This window comes from Lactuca sativa, chromosome 2 (genome assembly GCF_002870075.4).
Source record: "Lactuca sativa cultivar Salinas chromosome 2, Lsat_Salinas_v11, whole genome shotgun sequence".
NCBI classification, from domain to species: domain Eukaryota; kingdom Viridiplantae; phylum Streptophyta; class Magnoliopsida; order Asterales; family Asteraceae; genus Lactuca; species Lactuca sativa.
This window is the reverse complement of record NC_056624.2, coordinates 9,959,052-9,979,945: the sequence shown is the minus strand read 5'-3', so window position 1 is coordinate 9,979,945 and position 20,894 is coordinate 9,959,052. Positions and strand designations below refer to the sequence as shown.

Below are 20,894 nucleotides of genomic sequence, written 5' to 3'. Positions count from 1 at the left end.
ATGACATAACCAAGAACTCATAGTGTCTGTATCTCATTCTGAATGTGGTCTTCTCAATATCCTGTTCTCTCACCTTCATCTGATGATATATAGACCATAGATCGATCTTTGAGAAATAGATCGAACCTTGCATTTGATCGAACAAGTCATCAATCCTTGGCAATTGGTACTTGTTCTTTACCGTTGCCTTGTTCAAATCTATATAGTCTATGTACACCCTCATGCTTCTATCATTTTTCTTCACAAATAACATCGAAGCTTCCCAGGGTGACGAACTAGGTCTAATGAACCCATTGTCCAACAACTCCTGAAGTTGCATCATAAGCTTCTACATATATGTCGGTGATAACCGGTATGGTGCTTTTGCTATTGGTGTTGATCCTGGCAACAAGTCTATTCGAAACTCTACTTGTCTATCAGGGGGCAATCCATGAAGATATTCGGGAAAGACTTATGGATAGTCACATACCACTGGTATTCTGTGTATCTCCTTCTTCTCCTTCTTTGCATCGATTACAAATGCCAAGTATGATGTGCATCCTTTAGAAAAACATTTTATGGCTTTCATCAGGGAAATGATTCCATAAATCACTCTAAGTTTGTCCCCGTACACCATAAATAACTCTCTTCCAAGTGGGTTTACTCTCGCCATCTTCTTTCTGCATAATATCTCAGCATTATTCGCACTAAACCAATCCATTCCCAGTATGATGTTGAAACAATTCAACTTAATGGGAAATAACTCCTCGTGGAATTTATTCCCATTCAAGTCGATAACAATGTTTTTAATAAAATCGCTAACAATTATGAATTTGCCACTGGCAACTTCTACCACTGGAGCACTATTAAGTTTATGTACAGGCAATGCTAGTCTTTCACCAAACTTATGCGATATAAAGGAGTAATTCTCTCCCGAATCAAACAATATATTGGTGGGCAATCCATTTACAAGAAAGGTATGTAAAGCAACATCAGCTTCATCCTTTGCCGTTTCCAGGGTCATCTGGAATGTTCTTTCCTTTGGCATCGGGGGAACATTAGGCCTTGCTGCCTCTTTCGTCTTCGGGTAATCCTTAGCAATATGCCCTTCTTCATTGCACCCATAACACACCCTCTTGTTGGATGTGATATCATTGGCATAATGCCCATTCTTCCCACACTTGTAACAAGTCACCTCCTCGCTACATTTTCTAGAGTGCTTCTTCTTGCACTTCTCGCACCATCTTGCCTCACCTCCTCCTCCTTTAAACTTTTTGGAACCAGACTTTGAGAATTTTCTTTTCTTGTTGGACCTTGAAGATCTGCCAAACATCCTTTTCTCGCCAACCTCAGCTCTCTCCAGACCCTTTTCTCTTATCTGGGTCCCAACATTCTTAGCTGCCCAGATGGTGGATTTCAAAGTGGTTGCTTGCTTGACCATCAGAACAAAGTACACTTGAAATCCTTTAACAAACTTGTCGACCTTGGAGAGTTCAGTCAAAACTAGGTATAGAACAAGCTTCACCTTCTTCGTAAAACTTGCAGCATACTCGGTGACACTCATTCTTCCCTTCTTCAGGTTCTGAAATTCATTGTTGATCTCCAGCAGATCCTGCTTAGCATAGTATTGCATCATTAGTTGCACCAAAAAGTCTTCCCAATACATCTTGCTAGCTTCTCCCTTGGGCATGGTATCAGCTAGTAGCTTCCACCAGCTCAGTACTCCTGACTTTAACAGTGTAATCGCGAGGGCAATCTTCTGTTTGCTGCTACAGTCATAACTTTAAAACATCATCTCCATCTCGGAGATCCAATCCATGAATTCCACTGATGTTTGGCTTCCAGAAAGACTTTGTGGTTTGGATGCCATTAAATCCTTTTACTTGCACCCATGTCCATCATTTCCTCGATTGGGTTGGTTTCTTCTACCAACTCGTGGCTCAACTTGACTGACATTCTGACTATAGTTTCCTTTGCCTGATAGTTCAGGTTGTATGATGGTCAAAGTAGGTTCATCCCTATCATGCAACATCTGTCTCATCTCCTCACTTTGTTCGGCCATCATATGCCTAATCATTGCTTGGACTCCTGCAATTGTGATTGGCTCAGGTGCAACTGCTACTTCCGGTGCACGCTCAATCACAGGCCGCTGATTAGCATTTCCATTAGCATTTCCGAGTCCACTTCGGGTTCTCGCCATGTTGATCTATACACCAAAGTAAGTGAATTTAGATCTTTATTTACGATAGACGTTTAAATCCTCCTTGTCACTCCAAAAAGTTACATGCTAGTTCTAATACTGTAATTATACGTTTAGAATTCTGAACACATTTCTGGATCAGGTCGGAAATAGACCATAAATCCGATCAAATAATAGCATATAAAGCATCTTTGTAGCTATAACATAAATCATTTATCACATTATAGCAATTTAGGCATCTTTCCTAAAATAAGCTAGTGCCCGTGTCTAAAATATAGTAGACATTCATCTCATAATCATCACTTAGCATTCTAAGTGTAAGTCTAGAAATCCTAAAAATTCCTAGTTCTCTTAAACTAATGCTCTTATACCAACTGCGACATCCCCATTTTCACGGCCAAAAAATACCTATTTGTTTATGCTTTATTTGAAAATCAGATTATACTTTTGAAGAAATATGTTGTGGAACTTGTTCCCAAAAAATATGATAAAGAATTTATCAAAGAATTTTCGAAGAAATGTATTTTCATTATATTAAAAACCTCGGGATGTCATTGTCAATACAGATAAAAAACATAAATAGAAACAACATAGGCCTTACAACATCTATTTATTCTAGTGGCCTATAACCCATTGATCTCTCATCAGATCATCACTCCTGTGTTCTCTTGCCACTACCTGTATACCAGAAACTGGTGGGTCAGGCTTGCGAGCGTGGTGAGCACATAGGTTTTTCAACCCACAATAATTAAGTTTATTAATTTCATCAAATCAAACAGCCCGATTACCCATTCCCGTTATCTTCACTTTCTGTCCCTAAAGCATCTAACGTAAGGGACATAGCTTAAGGATTTTCATCGGGATGACAACACTGCTTAGGGGATTCCTCAACAATACTTGTCAAATAAGGCAACCATGAGGGGGATGGAGTGCATCTGGTGAACATTTAGTTCAAAAACACCTACATGTTGCAAGCCTGATAACGTTCCACTAGACTATCTAGAATAGTCCGTGGTCGTCATCTATACTCCGCTAGATGACTGGATCATCTTAAACATCGAGACCTCTCATCATTTTTATTTCCTCTTTCATCATCAATTTCATCTACCCATTTTTACCCATCATAATCATAGGTATAAAATACATATAAAATTTAAATAAAGTAAAACATGTATATTTTCTTCATCCAACATAAATATCAAGTACACAGATAATATGCACACATAACACGTAATTTATATTAAATACTTCATATCTGTGTGTAAGATGAAAGTAACTATACACTTACTTGTTAAAGTGATGATTCCAAACTCAGGCAGCACTTCGCTTCTAACAATTCTATTTTCCTTCGACGAAACCTAGTATCATTACTGTTAGATTTTAGTCTAATATTTATTGTGACTATTTACGAGTGATATTGTTTTATAAGTGTTAAATAATACTTTTCAACCACTATGTATAGAAAGGGGCCATACATGAAACACCAGAGGGCAGGACCATTTTGTCATTATAGCAATTCTGAAATCCAACAACCTTATGCGGCCCTTCAAACCAGATTCTCCGTACCGCGAGTAGTTAAAAAATATTATAATAACACTTTGTATATTATATTTTATAATATCTCTCTCTCTCTCTCTCTCTATATATATATATATATATATATATATATATATATATATATATATATATATATATATATATATATTGCTTATACGTTCATAATAACGTTAGTAAACTTAAACATAAGCTATACTTAAAGTAAGGTACGCATAACTCACTTATTAGGGGGTTTAGCTAGGAACCGGGCTCTGCGGGGGCAGAACTTCCGAGCCGAAATCTGTTCTTCTCGGAGCCTTCTAGCGCTCCGGCACTCGCCTCTAGCACTTAGGAAGTACTAAGGAAGAGGAGGGATAGTTTTGGAGTGTTGAGAGAAATAAGGGTCAAGGTATTAAGAATTGAGGCTTCCCTCGCATCTATTTATAGCCGTTGGCCTCAGACTACGTTGGGTGTACTCCTCAGGGTACGCTGTGCGTACGAGGCTATGCTGAGCGTACGAGGGGGCAGCTGTTGGCTTCACATGGGAGATCGTGGAGGACAAGCAAGGGCCAAGGTTTTGCCATGTCACCCTCTTCTATTTTCCTTCGACGAAAGTAACTATACACTTACTTGTTAAAGTGATGATTCCAAACTCAGGCAGCACTTCGCTTCTAACAATTCTATTTTCCTTCGACGAAACCTAGTATCATTACTGTTAGATTTTAGTCTAATATTTATTGTGACTATTTACGAGCGATATTGTTTTATAAGTGTTAAACAATACTTTTCAACCACTATGTATAGAAAGGGGTCATACATGAAACACCGGAAGGTAGGACCATTTTGTCATTATAGCACTTCTGAAATCCAACAACCTTATGCGGCCCTTCAAACCAGATTCTGCGTACCGCGAGTAGTTAAAAAATATTATAATAACACTTTGTATATTATATTTTATAATCTCTCTCTCTCTCTCTCTCTCTCTCTATATATATATATATATATATATATATATATATATATATATATATATATATATATTGCTTATAAGTTCATAATAACGCTAGTAAACTTAAACATAAGCTATACTTAAAGTAAGGTACGCATAACTCACTTATTAGGGGGTTTGGCTAGGAACCGGGCTCTGCGGGGGCAGAACTTCCGAGCCGAAATCTGTTCTTCTCGGAGCCTTCTAGCGCTCCGGCACTCGCCTCTAGCACTTAGGAAGTACTAGGAAGAGGAGGGATAGTTTTGGAGTGTTGAGAGAAATAAGGGTCAAGGTATTAAGAATTGAGGCTTCCCTTGCATCTATTTATAGTCGTTGGCCTCAGACTATGTTGGGTGTACTCCTCAGGGTACGCTGTGCGTACGAGGCTATGCTGAGCGTACGAGGGGGAAGCTGTTGGCTTCACATGGGAGATCGTGGAGGACAAGCAAGGGCCAAGGTTTTGCCATGTCACCCTCTTCGCAACAGCCTATTCCCAACTTCTAAATTCCGTAATTTTCGCATACGAGCTCCGTTTTCAACGTTCTTTATATCTACGCGTAGGTGACAACGTACTCTACCACTGTCATTTGGACTCAGTCGACTAATTTTGACTTTATTTTTAAAGTTATATTTTAACAGGACTGGACATGTAAAGTCCGTTAAAAATTCATAACTTTGTCATTCGATGTCTGTTTTCGTCTGTCTTTATATCGTTGAGTTCCTGTTAACGAGATCTTCGATTCTCGTTTAGGTTGCATTGGCTAAAAATCGGTCGATCTAAAATTCAAATTTCGGGTTGTGCAATACTATCTAAATCTTATAAAAATCATAACTTCCTCATACAAAGTCAGATTATGCTTAGCCTAGAATCACGTGCGTTACAAAATGACCAATCAAGAACATACCTAGAATCGAATGTTACATAGATCATTGGAGGAAATCCCCTAGCCTTCTTCTCCACCATGACACCACCAGAAACCGCAAATAGGAGCACCTAAATAAATTCCCAAAAAAACTAGAAGCATCATTATGTATGGGAATTAGGTTTTTAAGCGCGATTAAGGTAGGTAGGTAGGTAGGTAGGTAGAGAGAGAGAGAGAGAGAGAGATAAACATCCAACACCATCAGAGTTCACCGTAACTAAGGTTTGTTACATTTGTTCTATTGGATTAGGTGTCTAAGCCCATAACTATAATTAGTATAAACTTGAAATGATAGTAGCACAGTAATATTTAATTAATAATTAATCAGAAATTATTTAGAATTAATTTTGGGATTAATGGAAGTCATTAAAAGTGTAGGGTCTAAAATGCAACTGCTTAAAAGTTGAAAAAAGTCTCCAAAATCTTCTACCAAGGGGGTGGACGGTTTCAAGGGGATAATCTAGGGTTTCTTGAGTATCCCATGTGGATAAATATGGAGCTGGATAATTACCAATTTGAAATTTTATTATTACATTCAGATTATGGTTATCCATGTCTTCCTTATATCACTATAAAAAGGACCCTAGCCCATCGTATTTCGGCCACTCATACTCTTAGAGAGATAGCCAGAATTTTGCTCTCCCCTCTACTCTCTCTATAATCTTCCTCTTTCTGGTTTGGGTGTGATTCCATTAACGGCATGACACTTGTGGTGCTTACTTCCAAAAGATCAACAAAGGAGAATTCTGGATGTTTACAATAACAACTAAAAGGTATGTAACCCTAAACCTTCTCATTAGTAATTTCGAAAATTACCTAGGGTTTCTAGGCTTCTTATTTTGATGTTCTTAGTTATAGGTTCAATAGTGAAAACATATATCTTGTTTTAGGTTGCATGCACACTTAAGAGTTTTAAGTTTGTTTTGTTATGCCTAAAACCCATCAGTGATATCAGAGCGAGGTTTGTTTTTAAAGGAATTTTCTATAATTAGTACCCTTTTAGTTTCCAAAAAAACATTAATTATCAAAATCTAGGATCCAAGTTGCAAAACAAATAAATAGTTAGGTATCCTTTATCCCATTCATTTGAATCCAACTAGGCATATATCAATTATCAATTATATTCTACTATACAATTTTTATTTTTATAGGATCACGAATAACAAAGTTTAATAGAGATGTTTGATCCCATCTATGCCTCAGAATTCTTTTGTGTAGGTATCCTTTATGATAAAAGATTTCTGATCAAACCATCCAAGTTGAACAACTTGTGTAATCGGACTATAACTTGGTTATAGAAATCGCGAATACACCCCGTCCGTCAAAAGATAACACTATGCGGTTAAGTATCCTTTTTCCCACTAACGTATCAAGAGATGTGCGAGGTTTTCAAAATTGCTTGCACAGATTTGAGGTTTTAAGGAACATTTTTATGTTTTAAAATTCTAGTTTTAAAACAAACGTATGATATCATGGTTATTACATGCATATAAAAAGTCATGGTACCAATTTTCAAAAAAAAAAAAAAAGAAAATTACTTTTAAAGGTTCTATATAAAAAGTTAGTTTTTATATAATTTGACACGGTTCAATTTTAAATTTAATAACCGGTATTAAGTTTGAGTTTGAGTGCTTTTGAACATTTTATATCTTTAATAAAACTTCCTTTTGTTATATATATATATATATATATATATATATATATATATATATATATATATATATATATATATATATATATATATATATATAACCGGTATTAAGTTTGAGTTTATAAGTTACAAAAATCACCATTTTAATACTTACAATCGAGTATTTCAAAATTTTCTATTATTAATGTTTTTATGTTAAAACAATAACTAGTTACATCTTATGTTCACATTTTAAATTTTTAAATATAAACTCCATATGATGTTTATTTGTCTAAAAAATAGTTTGAATTTGTGAAAAACTATTTTATCAACCACACAAAATATTTAAATACAATAAACAACACAAACATGCATAATAGTGCAAAACAAGCAAAGATCTAGTGACACTTTTATGAGGCATCATAAAAGTTTCAAGTCCTTCCTAAGGGACTAAATGGACCAAAATTTTCAAGTGTTCTTCATGCTGACTTCAAGCTCTCACTTGCATTGATAATCTACTTTGTTGCAATTTTATTAAACTTTTATAAAAGTTATAAAGTTTTTTAAAAAGTGTTACAAAACCGTGGGCCTCCTCTGGATGTTTGAAAAGGGCCATCCTCTTTATCTTGTTACATTTTATATAAAATAAATCTAGTCTAAAAAACAATCTATTACATTAAATAACAAAGATGAAAAAACTAGTTATTTTTATTACATACTTTATGAATAAAAGAATATTGCAACTATTTTTAGCAAATCACACAAACAACAACATAAATGGTCCATGGCTTGTTTATACACTCAAAATAACATATAAACATAAAACAACCTTTATTTATCGAAGATAACTTTAAATGTCAAAATATGCATGAAATTTTTTGTGAAATAAAATAATGATTATAAAGTTGTCTAGAAAATATGTATGCACTTATTTTCTAACAAAAACAAGTTATCCAAATTTTCTAAAACCTAAGATTTCCAAAAATCATAAAACCTAACCAAACTTGCAAAGTGGCTATGATACCAATTGTTGGGCTTTATTCAAAAATAGTTTGTCAAAACTAGAGTAAATATGGCAAACGGAAGACTTAATTTTCGAAATCATAAAACAAGTTTATAACCTACCAAGGATCATCTTGCAAAGTTTGGAAATAAAATAACAACCAAAGAAGAAGAAAAACATAACAACTTCGTAGTCTTTGAATCTTCAAGAGGAGGTTAGGAAGTTGATGAAGAGTGTAGAGTAGAACTCTTACCTTTGCGAACACCAACAAAACTTCAACTTAATGTAGATGCTAGTCCATAAACTCTTATACTCTTAAGATTAAACTTCATAACCAAATTATGAAATTCAAGAGAGTAAAAGTGCAAGTATTCTTCCAAGTAATGAACCAAAACTAGAGAGAATGCATGGGAAGGGAGGATTTACGGTTTTTGGCTTCAAAAACTAGCCAAGAGTGAAAGCCCCATGTGTAGTCTTAAAGCAAAGGTAATACCCTTAAGGTCTTAGCACTTTAATACCTACCATGTCCCTAATGTTCCCATACCTCTAAGCCATGATTTCTTTAGATTTAAATAATAAAAAGGCCATGCTTCTTTTATTCGTTCTTATACATATATAAAAGAAGATAAAAGTTTACAAATTTTGTAAACTTCTTTTATAAAATATAAACTTTGGCTTTGGGTTAAAAGCAAAAGTCTTTCTACTCCAAAATAATGTAAATAACTTAATAAATCATACTATATGATATATTATGTTACTTGCCATTGAAAATTAATATTTCAATGAAATAAATAATTTCCAGTTAATTATAAGAGTTTATTGAATATTTATTAAAATCAATTTCTAATAAATAATCAATAATATCAAGTTATTATTAGTGTGACCCTTTAGGATTATATATTATCTAGAAATATCATTTTATAATTACTCTTGGACATAGATCTTTCATAATGATCATTAGAGTGCCATAACAAGCTCTGGAGTTCCTCAATCTCCAAGAGCATCCATAATCATCCAAAATTAGCTCAAACTTGCATCTAGAAGAACAAAGGTCAAGGTATGAACTTTATACCTTAAATAATTCAGAAATGTGAAGAAGATAATGGATCCAAGCTAGCTTCTTGCTTCCTTGCACCAAAATGGTGTTCCTCATTTCTCAAGCTTCACCAAATTCCAAAGAACAAGCTGTCAATCATGCATGGAGGCTAGGGTTTCGTGTTAGATGGTTGGAGGCTGAAGAGGATGACCTACTTCATGAGTTTAAGCCTTTAAATATGTAAGAAACCTTAAATTTCATGGGCTTGGGCCACAACGTTCACCGCGTCGTGGCCATCCTCTTGCCACATTGTGGTGACCAATTAAAACTCATTCTTCATTACACAACGTACCACGCCGTGGTCATGAGCCTACCACGTCATGGTACGCTTGGGCAGCAAACCCAAAATCTGACTTAAGCCTAATATCACTCTAAGCCGAAAGCCTTAATATCAAGCCCAAGAACCTTTACTAGATCAATTACCGCCCGAACCTTCAAGTTAAGATTATCTAGGAAAAAGACGTTACATCCATGTACGTTGCTTTTATATCTAAACGTAAGGACTACATTTTTTATGGCAATAGATAGAATGCAACATTTCGTACAATATCTTCTCTGTTCTTTTGGAGTATGTGATCAACATTGTTAGAAATTCCTACAAACCGGCGGAAAAACTTGTGCTGTTGTATCAAGTAAGATTTTCATGTTCAGAGTCGACTCCCATCATAGTGTAAACATCTCTATCCCGTGATGTTAACAAGACCTTGAAGTAAACACCCTAATTTGGCAAAGGACTTATACCGATATTATTCATATCAACAAACTGCGATACATTGTTAATTATTACTAGGAACTTATTTTTACTACCATGTGACTTGGCAAGTAACATTTTACAAAGCTTATAAGCTATTGTTGATTTAGTTTTTTCTTTGAGCTCTAACCGAGGTAGTATGCTACTACCTCCACAATAAAATCAAACATTTTCTTTTGAGTAAATTACATGAATGGTCCTTACTTTTGGGGTAATTTGCGTGTTTGGTCCCTAATTTCCATTTTTAACGTATGTCATCCCTATAGTATATTGTTTGGGGTAAATCGAAACAAATGGTAGCAGCAACAGATGAACAAAACAACAATCAAAATCCTTGAAATTAAACAAATCATACCAAACGGAATACAAAAATGATCCAAAAAATCATACCCAAAGTAGCCGAAATTTTTGAATAGAGCTCTGATACAATAGTCTTCAACAATGCGCACAAAGTCAGCGTGCTTGCTACAAGTCGACTTCAACATCAGAAAAAAAAAGGATTGAATAGAGCACCGATACCATGCAAACTAATAAATAGTGGAGAAGAAAGATTGCTAGGGTTCTATTATTGAGTAAAAGTACGAATAAAAGAAGGGAAAATACAACTATAAATAAGAAAGCTAATCTAGGTTAACCTAGCTAAAATCCCATAACAAAATAAGCCCAATAAGTTTATTAGGCTAACACTTCGACCAACAATTTTAGATCAAGGAGTAGCGTGTTATTTGATCCATACGGTTTTCTCCCCGTTCTTGAACATTTTCATAGCAACCACATTGTTCTTTAGTATCCTCTTCATATGATCAACAATTCTTTTTTTGAATACTACCGACACATAGTCCTTTGGTTTAGATGATCATCACCATTCAACCTAAATGTCAATGGGAGTATTAGAACATTTACATATCGTCATGAAGAATATGTACATTCCAAAAATCATGAATTAAAAGGCCACTAACTGTCAATTAGGAGACGTGAAAATAGAATTTACCTCTAATATTCACTTGTCATCAATCGGAGACTTTGTCTATGCTTATCAGAGTGGGTGCTGTATAAACTACATAAATAAAAGTTTGTAAATATAGGTTGCGGCTTTTGACAATAACAAAATACTTGCATGAATTCTTCAAATGTACTTGAAAAATGATGAAAGAAAGAAAGATCTAGTTTATTACCTGTTGTCTGATCTTTATAAAGGAGTTGATGTCTTCCCCTGCATGAAACGAGTGATAAATTGTTTCTATTTCTTTTAGCTGTGGAGTAGCTGAATTTCCATTGGTGAAAATCGTTATTTTTGGGCATTTAATGAATCTCAAAGTATCCAATAATGGGAATGAAAAATCCTCCTTCCCCAAGCTAAACCCCTTAAGACATGGAAGCAAACCAAGTGTTATGGACCTTAGACAAGGTAACACAATCTCATTCCTCTTGCCATTAGATTCTTCCTGCGCTTCTTCTACAACTACATTTGCATCCTTACTGATCACCTCCTCCATACGCTGGCAGCTCCTTACAGTTAGGTCTTGGAGTTGCAATAGACTACCAACCATGGGAATAGTAAATACATATTCTAACCTTGCACATTCTTTAATTTCAACTCTTGTTAGGTTTGCAAGCTCAAATACTGTCCACTGATTGCTTCTCCATATATACCTCAGATTCATTAGCCCCTCTAACTCCACTTGTGTTAAGTTTGGAAGTTTGACAAGAGTAGTTTGTGATGCAGAAGCAGAACCACTATTTGTCCCTTGGAGTGCTTCAAATACCTCCTCTACCAAATTACAGCGCCATAGTCTAATCATTTCCAGATTTTGCAGTTGCTGCAGCTCATTGCATGGAAAAAGCTTTTTAGGAGTTTCCATATAACTGGACACATGTAATTTGATCAAATTTTGATAAGACCAAGGTACTCCTCCTTTTGTAGTAGCAGGGGATGAGCTTGTAATGTTTGAACTCTGGAATAGGTTCTGCAAGGCGAATAAAGAAAACGTAAGGCATAATTGGAATGCCGTGTGTTGTAATTATAATGAAACTCAAGTTAATTAAAGAGTAGTAATTAATCAATATGACGACTATCAATGAAAAGATTATAATTATTAGTGATGATGATTAAATCCTACTAATTGTTTCTGTTCAGTTACTATTTTTGATCTCACACAGTAAGTTAATTAGTTAGATATGTAAGGTTTGTTTTGGATCGACCTTCTGCTCTTCGATCAATACGGAAAACTTTCATTCGACCAACCTAAATTTGACTAAAACTAGTATCAATGTTGGCATGATTCTTAATTAGATGATGTAAAAAAAATAGTAATAAATAAATATATAATTATACCTGATGATGCGCAGTGGTGGACACATGAAAGTTAAGCCCACATTCAAGAATGTATGTGCCTACGCCTGTTTGTACATGCTTGAGCTTCAGAGCTGTCAACTGACCAGATGTAAACACCACCATTTGGGGACATCTCTTGATTACAACATCATCCAATAATGGAAATTGGAAGTCATTCATCCCCAAGAAGAAACCCACAAGGTTTTGTAGATTGCCCAGCGTAATGGACTTTAGACGAGGAAAGACCACAACCTTCTTAGAAGAAGAAGAAGAAGAAGAAGAAGATGATGATGATGATGCATCTTCTTCTTCCTTCTTCACAATCACTTTCATTGCCTTGCAATCCCATACCCTTAACTCTTCGAGTTGCTTGAGGCTTGCAACTGCAGAGAATGTGAATATGTGTTCCAAACGGTCACAATCTCTAATAATCAGTATCTTTAGGTTGGGGAATTGAATGTTAATTAGACCATATTCAAGACTATGTTTTCCTAAGATTGTGTCTATATACTTGATCTGCGGGGCTGTCGACCAACCATGTGTGAACTCATTCATCCCCAAGAAGAAACCCATGAGGCATGGTAGATTAGATAGTATAATGGACTTTATAGGAGGAAAGACCACAACCTCATTAGAAGATGCACCCTTTGTTCTTATTGTTTGCTGCTCTCCATCATCTTCCTTCACAATCACTTTCATTGCTGAGCAATTCCTTATCCACAATTCCTCAAGTTTCCCAAGGCTTTCAAGTGCCGAATATGGGAATACATATTCCAAATGGTTAGCACTGTTGATATTCAACTCCTTTAGGTTCACAAGTTGAAGCATGCTACCATTATTCCGTCGTGGAATTGCTGGTGTATCAAAATTTCCTTCCTCATAACCAATATTGTTGTTGTTGATCCCTTGAGTTTCAAATAGCTCCTTCATCCCACCGCAATTTTCTATTGTCAGCTTTTCAAGCTTTTGCATTTGTCTTGCTGCATAGGATGGAATCAAACTTGACAATTTATAGCACATCCGTATTGTTATTTCTCTAGAGTATTGGCATAAGGCCCAAGAAACATCACCCACTTGAGAAGACTGCAACACATGAAAGATAATGTAAAATTAAATCAATATAATTAACAAAGCGCAGTTCTTTGTTACCCACATACATATACACCACTTTTATATAAAGATATTTAATTCAACATTTGTACTTAACGAGTATTCTTCATGTCACAAAAGTATTTTTGGTTTTCTATTATTAATGTAGTAGTATTAAAGAGAAAATAAATGAAATACGACTTTACAATCTAAAATCTGGAATGCAAAATAAACGAGGTTGAGAAAGCATGTGTTTGTCACAACGAGGTTAAAGAAATTCTAGTTTTTTTTATAACGTCTAACACAAACACCCTGTAAATCCTATTTCTAAACTACAGTTTTGTCCACCACAAGATTTGAACCCTAAACCACTTAGGGGAAGGACACCTAATTCTAACACCTGATACGGCTAGGGTAAGGGACATTTGGTAGTTAGCAAGACTTAAATATATAATTGGTTGGAATGATAGCTATAAATGGAAAATAGTCCAAAAAATAACATAATAAATGTAATATTTATCATGAAAAAGTATTTAAAATGCTTGTTTACAGAAAGAACAAAGGATATGCATCATATAGCCACAACCTAGGATGGTTAGAAGGTCAATTAGATAGAAACAAAAAGAAAGTTATTAGTAGATAAATGTCTTGATCATACTTTTACAAGTGAATTAGTGGTGATTGTCCGTGCCTTACAGGGGATTTATGAATACTATATTTTCGACTGAATAAAATAATATAAAAGGTTGGTATAAAACATAATAATTAAAGAAGCAAAAACCGCAAATGATATATTTATGTAATTTCGCTATTATACCGGGACAATTACTGTAATTTTGTCTTACATAAGGACCATTTCTACAATGTCGCTAGTATAAAGGGACCATTTATGTGATATCGCTATTACATATGGACCATTTTTGTAACCTCATTATTACACAGATACCATATTTTAAATTTTGTTACAATGGACCATTTCTATAATTTTGTCTTACACAGGGACCATTTCTGTAATTTTGTTACACAAGGGCTACATCAGTAATTTTATCTATTATACAGACTGTAAAAAATAGGCTGTAAAAAACTCTCATGTAAGGGATCTCTTCATTTTGTTTCTAGCATTGCAATATAAATATGATATCAAAAAGAAAATTAAATAAGTTGGTTCATATATAGAAAACATACCTTAAATTGATCAACAAAGGCGGTAGTGGTAGTGGAATTATTGGAAGATATTTCATTATTCCCACCATTGGCACAAACACTACCACCGATACACTTGAGACTATCAAGACTATTAAGAGATAGAGAATTAAGACATGGAAACACAGTGGTGCTTGTGTTGGTAAATACAGATGTAGTATATTCTTGATCCTCGTCGTCTCTATTTGAAACAACTTCTTCAATACCATCACACTTTACTAAATCGATTGTCTTTAGGTTGGAAAGAAGTTTTCCCATGAGAGGTGAAAACAAGTACTTAATGGTTTTGCATCTGTAAATATTTATGGTTGTGAGGTTGTGGAATGGGGATTCTGATTGTTGTTTTGGAAGAGTGAAGAATTTATTCCAATTCTTGCACTTCCACACATGACTCATGTTGTCCATTTCCCATAGAACTAATTCCTGGAGGTTGGGAAGTATAATAGGCTGTTGTTGGTTATGGTGAGTTGTTACCAATTCTCTACTTGTTGGACTCTCTATCTCAAACACCACCTCCACTCCTTCATATCTCCGCAATTCAAGCATACGGAGGTTATGAAAAGAGTTTGCAAGACACGATGAGAATCTAAAGATCTTAGAAATACTATCATCGACTTGTGACGTCTCTTCCTTTGATAGAATATTAGTCTGCGCACAATTTGATATCCCAAGAAGAAATCTAATTAGTAACATGAATCACCTAATGCCGAATTGCATAAATTATTTAATTGCACATCGAAGGCATATGTAGAAATAACGGAAATAGTAAACAAATTTAACAAATTTAATAAGGATTTTTTCCCCTTTAAATAAAGGAACCATTTAAAAATTGATTGTAAGAAAATTATGACATAAGGGAAAAATATCACGGAAAAAAAACCAAAGACCCTTGATGTCTTTTTCAAAACCTCTTATCATTACATTTAAAAAGGAAATTATAATTGTGTTTAAATAATGAAGGATGGAAAGATGGTTCCATGCAACAAGCATATTCGGAGATTAAAGAAAAATACAAATCAATTAAGATGTGACAACCAAAAAGCCTTTGGCCTAGCAGTAATAGATGTTTTGAAAGAGTGCACCTCTCCAATGATTGAAGGTTCAAGTCTCATTGTGGACAAAAGATATGGATTTAAGAGTACGATTAGATGGTTGTATGAATTAGTTGTTCTAACAAAAACAAATTAAGATGTGATATGTTTTCAAACAAGAGACAAAAATGGATTTTTTATACAACATAATATCCACTTTTTTAACCGACATTTCATAAAAAATAGAATAAAATAAGATAGGTAAATTACAACTTAGGCATCATAACAATTATAAAAAGGACATCACTCATGGCTGGAAACCATTAAATTTCCTATCAGAAGTTAGTTTGTAATAGAAATATTATAAAATGTAATTGATTATGGTTGACCAATTTCCTTATAAAATCTTAATTTTTTTTTTTACTTATGGTTCAATCATTTTCTAAATTTGTACTCATTTCAAAAACAACATGGTTCTTGATTAATTAACCGTCACGTTTTTTAGTTAAAACTTATTTCAGTTAACCGGGTTTTTTTTAAACATTGACATTTTAAATGTTAAACTTATTACAGTTACTTACTTTTATAGTAAAATCAATAATAATTACTTGTGTATTGTAAAATGGAATTGGGGATATTTATAAATATCTAATATATATCGATTTTGGTGAAGTGTCTATGTGACACTAGTAAAAAAGTAGGATGCCAACCCTTAATGAAGTAGAAAGTGAAATTGAAAGCCATACCTTCTTGTCGCTCTCCGTGGATTCATTCTTTCTCCGGGTTTCTCCACAAGCACTAATGGAAACCTTGATAAGTGCCCCAAGATCAAAATTGGTGGTAGTAGGCATGAATATATGTCTAAACCTCACACAACTTCCAATTGTAATGCTTTCAACGGCTTGAAAGCCACTAACCAAGAGATGGGAGTTATTTTCACCTTTTACCCTCCAAACCTCACTTAGATTCCTTAATTGAAAAACAACGATGCTTCTCAAGTTGCTGCTGCCGCAATCTTCTCCAACTCCACCAACACAATCTAGGTCGATGTTGAATAACATCTCAATGGAGCCACAATTCTTGACTTCAAGCTCTTCAAGATAATGTATCAATGGCATGGGGTTGCATGGAAACAAATTCACAAGATTATTACAATAATCCACTTTAATCTCTCTCACTTTAACTTCACCACTCATCCTATATTCACAAGGCCATATCTCCTTCAAATTGTCCATTCCACGAACAGACAATTTCTCCAACTTAGGAATCATAACCTACAAAATTAAGCATCCATTAATACCCTTGTCCATGCAATACATTATACAATAAAATTACATAACTTTAAAGATTGTTTGAATTAAATTAATATAACACATATTAATTTACCTCTTTGTTCAGTAAACAAGATGTTTCCGAATTATTCTTGTGATAAATGTTTGTGATATTTGGAATATAGAATAGTTCCAACTCCAGGAGTTGTGGGATCTCAATTATGTTCACATTATGGCACAAACCCGATAGCTTCGATAGTGTATGCAAATATAAAAACTTCAGCTTGGGGAACGTAATTTTCTCTTCTCCGTTACCCCCGGTATGTATGAGTTCTTCCATGTTCTTGCAGTAGGAAACTCTCAGATGCTCAAGTTTTGACAAAGCTTTTACAACGCTAACTGTGAAAAGATATCTCAACTCCGTGCAACGCGAAACGACAAGGACTCTTAAATTGTAGAACGAAGAGGATTGAGGAGGATGCAATGACTTCACCTCAATATCTTCAAGATCATTCATATCCCCTACACTTAAATAGAGCACGTCTGTTTTTTGAAACAACTCATTCATTTTGGATTCCAATAGTTCACCTTTTTTGGTGACCAACCTCAACGTGTTTTCGAACGAGTGAGTACTCGATATCAAATGATCCACTCTTAACTCACTTCCCATTGAGATCTTGAATCGTTCAAGTTTCTCAAAAGACATATTCTTCGGTTGAGCATTGATTTCAAAGAACTCAAATTCTAATGCAAAAAGGTTTTTTGAAAGTTCCACCATCTCATTGCAGTTATCATCTGTGAAGCTAATGGCGTTTCTATTTCCGGCTTTTTTACTTCGAACAGCAACTCTCATATAAACCTCTTCAAGTTTGACCAAATTTTTTAAGACACCCTTATCTATACGAAGACCAAAACAATCTGTCAAATCCAGTAGCCTTAGCTTCTTCAAATTTCCAATTCTGGAAGGTAACCATTCAATGCCAGAATTAGCAAAGCTCAATACCTCCAGATTAAACAGATTTCCAATACAAGAGCAATCAAACATCAATGAGCATTGATGGAGATGAAGAACTCGAAGGTTGGTGGAGCAATATTGAGGAGACGAGGGAAGAAACGGATATTTCATTTCATGAAACGATACAACTTGAAGCTTTTCCATTTGTTCATAAAAGTCTGGAGGAAACTTGAGAAACTTATCTCCATGCATAAGTTTTAAAATTGTGAGGTTTGGAAAGTTGAGGTCTATAGGAAACCCAGACATACCCTTGCATGTTAATGAAATTCTTTGGCAAGAGCCACTCACATCATTTTCAGGCCACCCTGACATGCTACCATGGTTGACAATTGAAGCATCCTGCACTTTAGAAAACATATCCATAACAAAAGCAAGTGCTAGATCATGCATCTTTACACACCCAACAACATCTCCTTCCATCAACAAATTGGTATGGATAAGCCGCTCAATGCAGGTGTTGAGTCTGGCTCTTGCTTCTCTTATAGTATACACCTTTTTAAATAAATTTAATCCCCATCCATACCTCATTAACTCCTCAGGAGGAATATTGTAGTCTTCGGGAAACAATCCACAAAGCAAAAAGATAGATTTAGTCTCCTGGTCTTGAAGATAATCGTAGCTAATTCCAAAAACTTCATTCACAAAATTGTGAAAGTCATGATGCTCTAAACGAGAAAGTGCATCACTCCATGCATCCTTGCTTTTATTTCTAAGAGTAAGGGCCATGGTTTTGATGGCAATAGGCAAACCACAACACTTTCTTACAATATCTTCTCCTATCTTATGAAGCTTGGGATCAACATCACTCGAAATTTGTACAAACTCCATGAACAAACTTTGTGCTTCTTCATCTAGTAAGATTTTCATGTTGAGAATTGAATTGGCTTCGACTCCCATCATAGTGCAAACATCTACATCCCGTGATGTTAGCAAGACCTTGAAGTTAACACCTTGATTTGGCAAAGGACTTAAACCAATATCTTCTAAATCAACAAACTGCCATACATCGTCAAGTATTACTAGGAACTTATTTTTACCACCATCTGACTTGGCAACTAACATTTTACGAAGCATATCAGCTCTTGCTGATTTAGTTTTTTCTTTGAGCTCTATACTGAGGTAATCTGCTACTGCTTCCTGAATAGCAATGGGATCCGTTTTGTGCCCTATAACTGCCTCAATAATAAAATCAAACATTTTCTTTTCTTGCACAATCTTCTTCAACCTTTGCATCATTGTGGTTTTCCCAACACCACCCATCCCACATAAGGCTATCATGTGGGATTTGTGGTTTGGGTGGAGTGCTTGCAGTGCTTCTGTGAAAATCTGCTCTCTTGACTTGAAGTCATCATGATAAGTAGATGGCGTAGAGACGGATGCCTTCATGGAATCAACTTTTCCAAGAGGAATCGGATGATCAGTCCAGATGATTAGAGAGTGTTTTCTTGTGACACTTTCAACTTCCTCAATGATCTTGAAGGCTTTCCTTCCGACCTTGTGCCTAAGCTTGAGACTGAAACAACTGCTGACATCACTAGGTATGTCTTCCACTTTTGCATTGATTTTTCCTACATCTTCCAACCAACCCCTGACTTGGGCTGGAACCTCAAGAAGGCTACTTGTGTTCTGTTTAATGTGATCTTCAACACCAGTTTTTGCAGAATTCAATTCGCTCAATTTGTTATGCATATCCCTAACATATTTTGTACAGTTTATCATGTAGCCCAGATGTCTCTTAACAGGAACCATAAGAGTGTCAACAACTGGTTTAATAATTGCATTAATAACATCCATTGCTCAAAATTGTTACTTCTGATCACACCTACATAGTACAGCAGCCGACAATTTAAAAAGGGCAATTCGATGGAAGTACATATATAATGAACAAATACATGCATCTTAGATTCATTTCGGGTAAGGTTAAGTTGCATTATATTTCAACCATAGGCCTATGACGTAATCTTGAAAAAGAGAAAACTTAAAATCTAAAATAAATTTGAAGAGAAACTTTTTGATTAATTTAAACATGATGATAGTAATAGAAGTTAAGGCTATTGTCAAGAATGATGTTCAGTGTTGTTCATCTGGGTTTACTTGCTTTATCTTTTCATCCATTATTTTACACAAACACAAATTCATGCGATATGTGATGAAATATGAAGTGTGGATATTATAATCGGTGTTCAGTTTGAAAAAGATAGACAAAAAACCATGGATGGTACAAAAAAATGCTTGAAAATTACTACGGATCGATGAAAGAGCGTACCTGCACTTTGCTTTGTTTGCTATATCTTCTTGTCTCAAACAAAATGTACAACTCTCAAATAAAAGAGTAAGAACAGTAAAAGTGGGGAAAAAAAGCATAAACACAAAGAATAAAGGTTTAGGAGATGTTGGGGGGTTTTGGTTGATTCTATATTCTTTTTTTTTTTTTTTTTTTTTTTAAGTATTATGTTTTCATTATAATTAAGGAAAATCTATCATACAAAATATCGAATCCATTCATTGTATACTTCATTCCCTCTCACATAACATTTTATTTAAAACAATTCGTTAATATAGTTGCATACAAGTATAATTTTATATGATTTGGATTAATTGTCTATTAGGATACAACTATTTTGAAGAAAAATAGATTTAAAAACGGAACCAATTTATATTTTAATGCTTGTTAGTGGATAAATGGACGAGTTTTAAAAGGAAATAACTCTCAAAGCTAAAAATAAAACTTTCACAAATTTTAGATAAAAAGAAACCCAATTGTAACAATATGTTTCATGGCTTATTTTCTATGTTTTGGTTAAACGTTTGCACATGGATGATGGATGCTATGGATTAGGTATG

The 20,894-nt window shown here is 34.7% G+C and overlaps 1 protein-coding gene across 1 annotated transcript; it reads right to left on the bottom strand.

The window, feature by feature from the left end:
• Positions 1-10,641: 10,641 nt before the first annotated feature.
• Positions 10,642-20,356, bottom strand: LOC111886140 (uncharacterized). Its single transcript, XM_023882366.3, has 8 exons — positions 20,317-20,356; positions 17,151-19,872; positions 16,511-17,038; positions 14,716-15,381; positions 12,442-13,524; positions 11,282-12,073; positions 11,098-11,163; positions 10,642-10,977 (listed from the first exon to the last, which is right to left on the bottom strand). Exons 2-7 carry the CDS (start codon positions 19,842-19,844, stop codon positions 11,143-11,145), a joined length of 5,784 nt encoding a protein of 1,927 aa, XP_023738134.1. The 5' UTR covers positions 19,845-19,872; positions 20,317-20,356; the 3' UTR covers positions 10,642-10,977; positions 11,098-11,142.
• Positions 20,357-20,894: the final 538 nt, after the last annotated feature.